Below are 13,769 nucleotides of genomic sequence, written 5' to 3'. Positions count from 1 at the left end.
ACTCAAATTCAAATGTTATAATTGAAAAGTAACAAATTTCAGTTCAACCACGAAAATGAGTTCTAGCTAGGATAGCAAAAAAAAACACCACTAATCTAAGAAAGGAGTTGGGTGAAAACTTGTTTGCATCAAACCATAACAGCTAAGCATTTCACAATGCGAGAACAACAACGCTTCTCCTCCATCACAATACCACACCACTTTACTTTGCCCCAAATCTTTCCTTCTTGGCATCTTTCCAAAGCAATCTCCGCACACCAAATATCCACCGTTACCTTCTGGGCATCATGATATTTCTCAAAGATCATAGCCAATTTCCCACCGTAACTCACCATCTTCGGCCACCAGCCCCACCAATGATCAGTCATCTTATTCTTCAATTCTTCCACACCTTTCACAACTCTCCAACATCTCTGCTTTGGATCATACGCTCTTAACTTTTTCTTGCTATCATCGTAATAGTACAATACATCATCAACGACACACGCATTCTTCCATTTCTTAGAATTCAGCACCTCCTCCAATTCCAGTGTACTTTCTTTTGGCTCATAAACAAAGCTATTCTCTCCATTTCTCTTATAAATCTTACCCTTCATCACCACAGAATCAGTCCACAAATAGTCTAGCTCCAAGTCAGGCTTTTTTATCTCAGGCGTCCACATTTGAGTTTCTGTATCCAAGACCATGACTCCCTCCGAACAGATAATGTATACACAAACGATATTCACATGTTTTTGAGCTAAAGAAGACAGCATATAGACATTGTTCGTTACAGCCTAAGGAGGATCGTCTCTCGTATAGCTCAGGCGACGCAACTAGTGATTGGAAACTCTTGGAAACGAGAGAGATAATCGGATGATAGCATCTCGGCACACGTGCCACAATGTCCACTATGAGGTCATATGGAAGTGACATAATCGAAACAGTGGTTGCGAAATCTAATAGGGTTTTCGGCCTCAAATGAGGAATCACGGAGCTTAGAGAGGAAACCAAAAATCTTTCCGTAATTCCTGATTTATAGCTCCGGTTGAATCCAATCTTGATCTTCTCCAACTTTGGTTTTTAAGTTGTGTGACCTAGCTCTCTCTCTATCGACTAGGTTTTTCAATAACAGCTAATCTCTCCCGTTTTTTTTTGAGAAAAGGAAATATGAATACAGTAATTGGGAAGTTTAACTAACTTTATTATAAGAAAGGCTAAACCAACATTCTAAGCCCAAGGAAAAATAAAACAACGATTGATATATATATATATATATATATTTTGCTCTGTTATAAACCATTTATAAACAAGTTCTATTATTAATAAATTTTAATGATTAATTAACCAAAGAAAGAGGTCTCTGAATCTGACACCATGTCCACCTAAAATCTACAAATATAGCATACATCTTTAGAAGAAAACAATAGATCTATCGCCGAGCTTCCTAACGTAAGCTTGGTGCCGAGCCATTGGAAATCAGGAGAGAAAAAAAAGCTCATAGGAGCCAAGTATTTCATCAATGGGTTTCTTGCAGAGCACGAAAGCTTCAGCTCCACAGAATCACTAGGCTTCATTTCCCCGTGAGCCGTTAATGGTCATGGAACACCTGTAGCAACCATAGCGGGCGGTTAGTACGTGCCCAATACATGCTACAAGGGGCTAGCAGAAGGGACTGAGAGAGACTATTTAAGCATTCGTTCAACTCTTTATAAAACCCCTTTTATTCTCTCTCTATGTTTAATTATGAGCTTGTACATTATTTCACTTATGCTCATAAACAAAAGTTCTTGTTTAAAGCAGTGAAACAGACTTTGAAACACTTTAATAATTGCTAAAAGTCTGTGGCATGCTAGTTAAGCGGATAATGGAATGAATAAGGAATGGTTTCTTTCCCAAGTGAACTGATATATGAGTAGGCATGGTCATGGGATGGTCATACGATTCGGTTCATATTTTTATTTTTTTATAAAAAATTAATGGTTCAATCGTAATCCGGCCATGTAGTGGTATGAAAGCTCTGCTGGATCACCCTTTAAGAGTCAACAATGTGGCGTCGATCTAACCCTGCGTCACGCATTGCCCTCCAAACTAAGAGCCAAAGTGGGGTTTTCTTAATTAGCTTTTGCCAACCACAAACTCCGAGGAGCAAATTAGTTGTTAGCCTTTTATCACCACTTGTCTCAAGTATCTATAGCTTGGAACAGACAGGTTAGACCATATTAACCAATTCATGCAAACATCATGAACAAGGACCCAATTTAAAAATCTGAAATTTAAAAATCTGAAATTTTTAGAAGTGCAATGGAGAGAACTTTTGGTCGAAGAAGGAGAAAGGAGAAGCAGAAGAAAGCAGAGAGAAATAAAAAAAAATTCTTTTCAGTTAATCTCTCCAATCAAACACTGACACTTGGCACATAAAAAACATAAAAGACGTATCTTACATTTTCTATTTAAGAAACGTCTTTAGCATTTAGTAATTTTTTTATTTTTTTATTTTTAAAAAAGTACCTAAAAAACCTGCTTAAAGACGCTGTTGATGCTCTTAAAAGCCAAAAACAAAAAGCCTAAAATCTATGGTACGAGTTGACAAAAAAAAAAAACGTTTAGTTTCAGAAAGTTTGTTTTATTTTTACAAGCATATTTGCTTGACATTCATAAGAAACAAACTGATTTTGTAGAGTGTGAAAGGGGGTGTAGTCGTGTGTATTCATCCTCTTCGTGAGTAAAGGGAGTCCAAGGTATCTAAATGATAATGTGCCTGAATCAAAAGGAAATTGATTGAGGATATCCTCTTGATGTGACACCGTAACCCCAGCCATATAAAATTGGACTTTTCCAAGCTTATGTTTAACCCCAAGTCTTCTGCGAACTTTTTGAATACCTTAAGAATGCCCTCATCAATTGATCTTCTTTTTCCATCCGCAAAACCTAACAAATCGTCCGCAAAACAGAGGTGAGTAAGCTTGATGTTTTGACAGTATGGGTGATATCTTATCCTCCATTCCAAGGCTGCCTTGTCAAGCATTTTTGAGAGGACATGCATACAGATCACAAAGAGATATGAAGATAAAGAACAGCCTTAACGGAGCCCACATTCACTTTGGAAAAAACTGGCTTGCTCTCATTCACCTGAACCGAAAAAGATGCTGTGGCTGTGGTGAGACAAAGTTTAACCCAGTGTATGAATCTCTCAGGCAGATTCAGAGCTGATACCATGGAAAGCAAGCATGTCCATTGGAGAGAGTTAAAAGCATTGTAGATGTCAATTTTTACTGCAAAGCGAGATGATATGGATTATGGAGGCTTTAATTTGTGGTAGTTCTTGACCAGTTCTCACGCGAGTAGAACATTCTCCATCAGCAGTCAGCCCTAGACAAGTGATGATTGATTTGGAGCTACAAACTTGGGGAATTGGTAGCCAAGATCTTAGAGATCAGCTTATACAACACATTGCAACAGGATATTGGACGATATTCCTTCATCTCTTTTACCTCTGTTTTCCTTGGAGTAATGAAAGATTAATGGTGGAATTAATCCTTTTTGGAAGGAACCGTTTCTTGAAGAACGACTTGATTGCTACAAACACATTATTTCCAACCACCGGCCATGATTCTTTGAAGAACTCGGTAAATTAACCATCAAGCTCTGGGTCTTTATTCCCTGGCATTGCAAATAAGACCTTTCTTATCTCCTCTGTATCTTCATTACACAAAATGTGACCATCATCCTAACTATGCTCGAATCCCAGAAATTCCTGAAGAGTATAATCCAAAATGAGGTATAATCAGACAGCTTATGGGGATAGAAAGTTGTTGAAAAACATTTCTGCTTCTCTCTTCATATCCTTTCGAGATGTCCCAAAAGTACTATCAGCTTATTTTACTACTCAGATCAAATTTTGAACCGTTCTTGCTTTCACTCCCTGGTGGAAAAACTATTAGTTGTTGGAAACTTGATAGGAATTTAAACCTTATAATTCCTTTAGCCCAAGATCTACTATGTGGATATACTTGCATAACACTTTAAGAAGTTAGAAAACTTACTTGAACTCTTCTTACAAGAAGATTATTGGTAGATTGTCTTCTAGCTCTATATATCCAAATTATTCTTACCAAGAGATGGGTGCTTGTGTAGAGAATAGAGAGAAGTATACTTTAAAAGAGGGAATAAATTTGTATCTTCTGTCAAAATCAAAATGACCAAAGCTTTTTTTTTTTAGATGGAGCTAAATGCATCTATTTATAAGAGAGCAAGAGCACAAACTTTCTCTAAGTTTTTCTTTATCTTGGAGCCAAAGTTTCTTTAGCTTAGAGCCAAATTTTTTTTAGCTTTGAGCCAAAGTTTCCTTAGCTTGCTCATCAAGTTTTACTTACACATCATGGTTATGGTCTCTAGCTCATGAATTATTAATGGTATATATATATATATTTAGTTTAATATATCTATCTTATATATTTCCTCACTTCATGATATATATTAAACTAAATATATATATATACCTTTAATAATTCATGAGCTAGGGACCATAACCATTCCGGAAACCGTCACTTAACTGATCCCATAAATATTGTCATTTAATTCATCAATCATAGAATATAAATGACATCTGAATTAGTCTCTATGCATATAACCTCTATGTTCATAATTTATAATCTAATACCCAAATCCAATCGTGAAACCAAAAACGATCATACCTTATTGGACTAAACCAAAATTATAGTTCTTAATCCATAAATTTCATATTTGGTTCACACATCTCCAACAATCTCCTACTTGTGGACCTACTTTACCGAGATTAACCTTATAAATAAACAATACAAAGTGATGAAACAAACTCTAAACCAAATAGTATTCTAAATTTATTGCATTAACCTTATATGCACATAACCAAAATAGAGCGTTACCAAAATAGATACAAAAATCCCACTAAATCGATATATCGTCTGAACCATATGAGCAACAGGCTCCCAAAAGATCTAGGTGGAACACCTTTAGTTAATGAATCCGTTATCATGGAGTTTGTACCTATAAAATTACATCACTTTGGATCCTTTCGTGCACAACATGATATTTGATGTCTATATACTTCAACTTTATTGTGCCTCTATTGTTGTTCGCATATAATCTGCCAAACTATTGTCACAAAATCTTAAGGGGTCTTTTGACACCCAAAACTATATGCAGCCCTGTGAAAAATTTTCACAGCCATATAGCCTGATTGGATGCTACATATTCTATTTCCTTAGTAGAAAAAGCCACACGTTTTTGCTTGGCACTTCGTCACAATATGGCTCCTTCAGAAAACAAGAATACGTAGCCCAAAGTGGATCGACGACTGTCAAGGCATCCAACATAATCAGAATCAGAATAACCAGTGATCTCGAGCTGTTTACCTCGTCTATAGACGAGCATAAGATTCCGAGTTTTCTGCAGATATTGCACCACCCGTTTGGCTGCTTTCCAATGTTCGATCCCTGGGTTACTTAAGTATCCCCCCAATATCCCTATAACAAATGCCAAGTCTGGACGTGTACACACTTATCCATACATCAAACTTCTAACTACTGAAGCATAAGGAATTTTCTGCATTTCCTCAATCTCTAACTTAGTCTTGGGGCACTTTTCTAAATTGAATTTATCATCTTTAGAAATTGGGGTGTTCATCGATTTACAATCCTTCATGCCAAACCGTTCTAAAACCTTATCGATGTAGCTCTTTCTTGATAAACCTAATATACCTCGAGAACGATCTTGATGTATTCTTATACCTAATACAAAAGATGGTTCACCAAGATCTTTCATTTCAAACTGTTCAGAGAGAAATTTCTTAGTGACACTTAATAAGCCTACATCGTTGGTGGCAATTAGGATATCATCGACATAAAGGATCATGAAGATAAACTTCCTCCCACTGATCGTTTTTATAAGCAATCCTCAACTTGATTCACTTCAAAATCAGATGAAGTGAACACCTGATGGAACTTCTGATACCATTGACGAGATGCTTGCTTTAATCCATAGATAGATTTCTTTAATTTACATACAACCTTCTTCAGGTTACCAACCACAAAGTTTTCCAGCTGTTGAATGTAAATGGGTTCTTCAATGTCACCATTGAAAAATGCAGTCTTTACATCCATTTGTTTTTTTTTAGTCTTTTCATTTGAAGAAACAAGGCATCTTCCGAATGACGCTATTTCTAGGCCGTGTGGAACCACGCCGCCGACAGCAACTGGAACTCTAAATCCAAATGAGCTGTTAGTGACATAATTATCCTTAAAGAGTTTTTCTATGATACCCGAGAGAAAGTCTCTTGATAATCACTGCCTTCCTTCTGAGTAAATAATTTGGAAACAAGGTGAACCTTATATCTTTCCACGTTACCATTTGTATCCCGTTTGGTTTTAAAGATCCATTTATAACAAATGGGCTTAGCCCCTTCTGGTAATAGGATAAGATCCCAAACACCATTGTCCATCATGGATTTATACTCTTCATGGCACCAGTCAATTTATCATATTCAACACTTTCAATAGCTTGACAGACACTTAATGGATTGTCTGTAAACCCAATGCCATCCTCATCTCTTAGAAGAAAAACTATGCAATCATCCGAAATGGAATCTTTATTCTTTCTAGTAGATCTTCTTAATGGCACTAATTCTTGAGGTTTTTCAGGAATTTTTTTTTCTTGAGACCGAATAACTTGTTCCTCATGAGAATCAAGAATACATTCCTGATTCGCAGTTGAGTCAAAATTTACCATATGTTCTCCAACTTCAACTGCAGTGGGACGAATCAAAACTATTTCACAATGGGATCCTGATTTTTGATTCGTTACATCCTCAAAGAAAAGATCCGTATATTTTTTTGTTCCCATCTCCAAGTTCCATATCCTCAAAGAACACTGCAGTTCCCGCCTCAAATAGCATGCGTCTATCATAAAACTTAAACCAAACTGTCCTGGACGTTGTTCACCTGATCCATCATATCTACCATAGTATTCACCACCACGATCAGATCTAACGGCCTTAACGTGTTTTCCAAGTTGAAGCTCAACTTCAGCTTTAAACACTCTGAAAACGTCAAAAACCTCTGACTTCTCGTGTAATAGGTAAAGATAACTAAATCGACTCTATTCATCTATAAATGATACAAATAGCATTGTCCATTCCATGATGTCGTATGAAATGGTCCACACACATCCATATGTATCAACTCTAAGACTTCTGAAGATCGATGTGTATCTTTTCCTATTTAGTTCATCTATTTATCTTGATACAATTGACACATTGGCAAATATCCAAAAAATCAAGAGTTTCTAGAACTTTATCTGAAATGAGACGCTTCATTCTCTTTTTAGAGATATGGCCCAAACATTTATGCCATAAGGCATCGGATGTCTCATTCATTAATTTTTGTTTTGTACCTCGTGTGTCAATATGCAAATTTTCAGGGTAGGAAACAACCAAGTCTAATTACAAAACGATTATCTATATTAGTCAAATAACTCATGCCTATTACATCCAAATGATTTGAAAGGATAACCTTCTGGTTTCCAAAATGACAAGAATCCCCAAGCTTTTCTAACATCGATACCAAAATTAAGTTAAGTCTAAAAGACGATACAGCATAAACCCCTTTCAAATCTAAGAAACGGCCGTTCTTTAACCAAATCCTCAAACTTCATATTGCTTCCACTTTAACCCCTTTAGCATCTCTTACATAAATCCGCTTTTCAGCTTCATTAGGTTTATGGTAATGGAGGCAACCCTGCATTACCATATTTATGTGAGTTGTAGCACCTGAATCAACCCACCAAGTATTTTTAGGTATAAAAACTAAACTGATCTCAGAACAAACCAAAACAAGAGCCATACCCTTTTTGGCACGCCAAGTGTGATACTTGGGACATGCCATCTTCATATGACCTTTCTAATGGCAGAAGAAACACTTTTGTTCTTCGGTGGTACCTGATGCCTGTTTCTTTTCTCCTACTCCAGGTCCTAAAGCAGCAGCCTTTTTCCTCAATCTAGACCTCGGTGATTTCCCTTTTGAAGTGGTGGCAACAGAAGTACTTTCTGTCTTTTCCTTAGTTAACTTGTCCTCCTCCTGGACACAATGAGCTATGAGCTCATTTAAATTCAATTTCTCTTTCTGATAATTATAACTCACTTTGAAATGAGTATACTGTCTAGAAAGCGATATAAGGACCAGACACACTAGGACATCTTCAGCCAAATAATTTCCTAGTGCCTTCAACTTTGATTGAAGATTATATATATTTTCAAGATGTGCTCCCGTATGATTCTCGTGTCTTTGTACCTCATGGAGTCAAGTTCTGCCAAAAGCGTGATTGTTTCAGTTTTATCATTCTTGGCAAAATTTTTCTCCAAGACATTGAGATATTCCTTAGCCAAAATCACCTCACCGGACATAGAGCCTCTAAAGACGTAAGGAATCGAGTGCTTAATCAACATAAGGCATGTACGATTCAAGGCTATCCAGCGTTCAAATTTACTGTAGTCTTGATGTGTGCTGTCGTGAGGGTTGTCAAGTTTTACCCTAAAATGCACAAGTGATCGATTGTAGTACTTAGAGATCGAATCCACATGGAAGGAGGATCTTTCCTTCAAAAGCCTTCGAAAGAAATGTGAAGTAAGGAAGTCTAGAGCCAGACGATTTTTGTAGGGGTTTTGGTGGTGTTTTTAAAATGTAAAAACTAATCTTAACAAAAAAATACGGGAATTAAAATGATATAATAACTAAACTTAAAGAAATCGACTAAAAACTAGAAAACGGCTAGACCTAATTGCTTTGAATCAAAATCGGCTGGGATAAAGAAAAATAACCTGTGGACTAAAACTTGTATTGAAATCGGCGAAAACTTATAAAGACGAGACGCTGGGTTTTCAGGGAAATTCTCTCCGGGGGATGAACAATTCAAAACATTGCTAAAGAGTAAATTAAAAAGATCTTCGCTAAAACTTTAGAACTCGAGTCACAAACGTATGAATACGCCACTGTCGTGATCATAACCAACTATCTCTCTCAATCTTAACCAGTAGGTTTCCACTCTGGCCCTAGAAGAGAAAAGATGCGATATGCTTAAGACTGATAAATATTCACAGCTCTCCCATAGGTAGGTTTCCACTCCTATGGTCGATCTGCTCTTCTCGAACTAAATTTGGTCTCGAATGAAAACATTCGCAACACCCAAAACCGGGATCAAATTGTAGTTCATGACGCTACTCCCATGCATTATAAATAAATTTAGAAGATAATGTTCTAGGATTCGGCTTCAATACCTAATGGAATCCTCATCGAATATATATAATCCTCAAAGAATATATATAGCAAAAACATTGTACTGAAAAGCTGAGCAGTAATCGAAATTGAAGAAGAAACAAAAAGGGTTCAAGAGATAGATCTCTATCTCCCTAAAAGCAAAGTATTGAAAAACCTAAAAAGTATTCTAAAACAATACGAGCATAAAAGATCATGATCATTTAGAGTTCCTAAATATGTATTTATAGTGCTCAAGATATTTTTGGGCGTCACTTAGGGGTTTTCCAAATGAGGAAATCATTTTGGGCTTAAAAATGGGCTTTAGGTCGGACAGACCATTCTCCGCAGTCGGGAAGGTCGGGATCGTGGTGAAATGCCTGTTGGCCGCGGGTAGGAATGCTTGCCGGCTGGTTTACGAGACATCTTGCTCTTTGCGTAACTTTTGATTGAACCGTTGGATTGCCATTTTTTAAAGTGTGTTGGAAAGCTAGTAGTTCCATCTTTAAGGTCTGCAAAATTGAGCTGGATCAGACGGTGAGAAGGTCTTCATTTGGGGGTGAACTTCTGACAGTTTGACTCTGAGCTGGAATCTGGTCTTCTATCCATTTTGTTAAGCTTTTACCTAAGTTTCCTGAAAAGAGTCTTGAAACTACAAATACTAGAAAAACATAATAAAAACACTTGAAATCAATAAAAAACATAGAAAAAGTATTTCAAAATGATCCATAAAAGTGATAAAAATACGGTGTTATCAAGTCCTGATCAGTAGTTGAAGCCATTATTGATTGCTGCTAAAGCGGGGTTGGTCGGTTTTACTAAGCTTCAGCTTTTAAATTTATAACCCTTAAAAGTCTGCAAGTGCACAGATGTGCGTTGTAGTACTTAGGGTATCGATCCACAGAGACTTAGTTGTTTCGGTACGAATTCACGCTTATGCTTAAATCAGACTAGAACTATACAGGTTTGGATTTTCGTTTTGGTTGTCACGAAATCTAAACAAAAAGGCAACACAAATAAAAGCAATTGAATAAAGAAAACAGGTAATAGCTAGTAAAAATCGAAGGCGAATGGAAGCAGAGAAAAATCGAAGGTTGTAAACAATGAAAAATAGACGATGGGTTCAAGGGTTTCGCAGGGATTCATGGACTAAACCTATGTCGAAATTAAGTAAATGATAAAGGTAATCAACTACGTATTTTCTAGAACCTGAGGCACAAAAGTATGAATAACCTACTTTCGCAGCACTAAACAACTATCTCTCGCTACCCTAACCAGCAGGTTTTCACTCTGATCCTGGAAGGGAGTAGATGCAATAATTGAACAAGACTTATCAACATTCACAACTCATCTATAGGTAGGTTTCCACTCCTATAAAATAATTTCTCGTTTCACCCTAGTTCAGATAATCAATGAAAGCTTTCGCAACAAATCATATCTAGATCGGCTTCTAAGTGGCCAGCAGAGAATCATGCAGTAAGATTAAAGGCAAACGAAGAACATCTACAAAATTATAAATCCTAAATCTATCGATTCATAGATAATACACACGAAATTCCCTTTGAAAAATCCCTCTAAACCCAACTGGAAAACTACTCAAACATATTGTAAACAATCATCACGAAGTATTGAAAGTTGCAGGAAATTAAAAAGAACAAGGAAGAAAAACGAAGAACAGGGTTGCAGGTGGAGGCGCAATGATGCTCTCCAACGGCGGCTCCTTCTTTGGAATTCTACGGCTACTCTCTAGGGTTTTGTAAAACTCGTACACAGACTCTCCACTCCTTTAGGAATGACCTAAAGGGGTATTTATAGCTTCCGGAGTTGTCTTGGACACTTAGGGCATCAAAAATAATAAAAGAAATCGATTTGGGCTTCAGTTAGGTCATCTGGGAAGTGAACATTTTCTGGACGCGGTCGCGGTGCTCCTACCCGTGGGAAAACATGCTTTGGCCGCAGTCCCGGCTCGTGCTCTCCTCCGAGACTGTATTTTCTGTCTTTATTGCATCGGAGTATCTGAAGATCTAACCGTTGGATTGTCTCCAATCTAAGTGCATTAGAAAGCTGGTTGTATCCTCTATGTTGTCTCAAATTTTGGGGGTGATCGGATGGTGAGAAGATCTTCATCGCTTGCCATACTTCTGATGGTTTGCATTTATCCAAAATTGCTCATTTGTTCCACATTGCATATCTTTGCCCAAGTTTCCTGAAAAGATTTTTGAAACTCTAAAACACTGAAAACACTTTAAGAACCATTAAAAACTGAGTTAAAACACCTGCATAACACATCATTATGATCCATAAAAGTAGTCAAAATACAGTGTTAACAACTCCCCCAGACTTAAACCTTTGTTTGTCCTCAAACAAACTTAGATCAAGTCAGGAAAGAATTTTAAAAATCGCAGGAACTAAACAATATCTCAGTGACCGTCCTTCTAAACCGTAACTTATCGTGGAACATCTATTTGGATCTAGTCTGGAAAATTCTCCCCAAAATACAAGCAAAACTAGTCCGTTAATCCGTCATGCAAAAATCTACACACTTAGATCTAACTTCCAGTCAACTAGCTCTCTACATTCATTAAGTATATTGTGAGTTCTCAGCAAAGACATTATTCAGGATAGACGGCGTTTGGCATTAAGGACTGTTTAAGTGGTGGAGTTTAAGTGTTTCGGGTTGCCTGAAGATCTGGAGGATGCAAGATATTATGCAAAATCGCAAGAGAGAGTGGACTTGTTGATGTCCGCAAATTTTCAGTCATTTCTCCTTTGCCAAATGTTGTTGCATAGTCATTCGTCCTTGGTTGTAAACAGCTACTTCCCCCAGATTTAGATATTTTACGGGAATTATAAAGATAATCTCCAAAACTCCATATAATTGGACTCTTGCTTGTCTCAAGGATAAAATCGATCCTCTCAGACTCTCTAAGGTTTTAAATTTCATTTCTCTTCTTATTTTTTTTTTCTTTTCTTCACTTTTTAAGATTTGTTTTTTTAGAAGGGGGAAACAACATTTTTTAGAGGACGAGTCTAAGGGACGAATTTGTAACAAGATTTTGAAGTTTTTCCAAGGCAAACTGAGTTTTCTCCTTTTGTTGAATTATTCCAGTGAAATCGCAAGTCTCCGTCTTCAGTGACTGAAAACCGCATTGATCCTCTTTCTCTCCGACGATTTTACACATATCTGTATATAGGACAATGAAAAACAAGAGTGCATGTGGTTTGAAAGAGTTTAGGTTCGGTGGGGAACTAGCTAAAGATGAGCTAGCCATTCAGGATCAACAGAGAGTGGTAAAAGGGTAAAGGAGTCTTGAATGTATGATTCGTTTCCCTGATCTAATGCTTCAATGAGAAAATTAAGTCAAAATTAAGTCCAGATAAAATGAGCTATTATATCATGTCAGAAAGAATCTCCATGAATAGAAGTCATCTAGTGGGAGTTCGTAGTGTAAGTATTCTAGCTACCGCCTAATATATGCCTAAATCACAAAAGAGCAAAAAAACAAGGAAATAGCTTAGAAGCACACTAGTCTAAAACATTACAGTAATCTTTATGTGTTCCTGGTTTGAAAAACTTTTTGAAAAAATTTTTGAGAAACTTTTTGAAAAATTTATGTGTACAAAACAAACTCAAAACAAATCAATTTCGTTAGTAACAGATGAATATCTTCCCCCAGACTTATTTCACACTTCAGTGTGATAAATCTTGGAAAGAATGGTAAAAAAATGGAAAATTTGAAATGTTTAAGTGTACTTATCATGCCAGAGAATGCTGCTCGTCTTTTGTATTTGTTCTTCCTTATTAAAAACCTGAAATTAAATTAAACAAAAACAAAGCAGTAAAATAGAAAAATAAAGGTCAAAAGGAAATAAATAAAATACCAAGTGGGTTGCCTCCTACTAAGCCCTTGTTTTAAGTCGTTAGCTTGACATTGTTGCTCGATTAGACTTATCCGGGGTCATGACACTCCTTGATCTCTTTCTTGGCTGATGATGGATCAATCAAAAGCATCACTTCTCTCTCGTCTTCTCTTTCTTCAGCCAGATATGGCTTGATGTGTTGTCCATTCACTGTGAATGAGTTTCTGGTTTTGTCCCATAGGATAATGGCTCCATATGGTTTGACTTCCTTTATCGTGAAGGGTCCGGACCATCTTGAACGTAATTTTCTTGGCAAAAGCTTAAGACAAGAATTGAAGAGAATAACTTTATCGTTAGGAGCAAAAGTTCAATGAATATTCTTCTTATCATAATATGCTTTAGTCTTCTCTTTGTAGATCTTTGAGTTTTCGTAAGCATTGTGTCAGATTTCTTCTAACTCATGAAGTTGAAGTAGTCTTCTTTCTCCAGCTGTTTTCAGGTTCATGTTCATCTCCTTAATAGTCCATTGCGCCTTATACTCAAGTTCTACTGGAAGGTGACATGTTTGAATGGTGTTGTTCCTAATGGCGTCTTGACAGCTTTTCGGTACGCCCATAATGCGTCATCAAGTTTTGTAGACCA

The 13,769-nt window shown here is 36.8% G+C and overlaps 1 protein-coding gene across 1 annotated transcript; it reads right to left on the bottom strand.

Moving 5' to 3' along the window:
• Positions 1-128: 128 nt before the first annotated feature.
• On the bottom strand, positions 129-686 carry LOC18014796 (F-box/kelch-repeat protein At4g38940). The gene has a single exon (XM_006396989.1). The coding sequence runs from the start codon at positions 684-686 to the stop codon at positions 129-131; it is 558 nt and encodes a 185-aa protein (XP_006397052.1).
• Positions 687-13,769: the final 13,083 nt, after the last annotated feature.

Source organism: Eutrema salsugineum, unplaced genomic scaffold (assembly GCF_000478725.1).
Source record: "Eutrema salsugineum unplaced genomic scaffold, Eutsalg1_0 scaffold_3, whole genome shotgun sequence".
In the NCBI taxonomy this organism is placed as follows: domain Eukaryota; kingdom Viridiplantae; phylum Streptophyta; class Magnoliopsida; order Brassicales; family Brassicaceae; genus Eutrema; species Eutrema salsugineum.
This window is presented reverse-complemented; position numbering and strand designations above follow the sequence as displayed.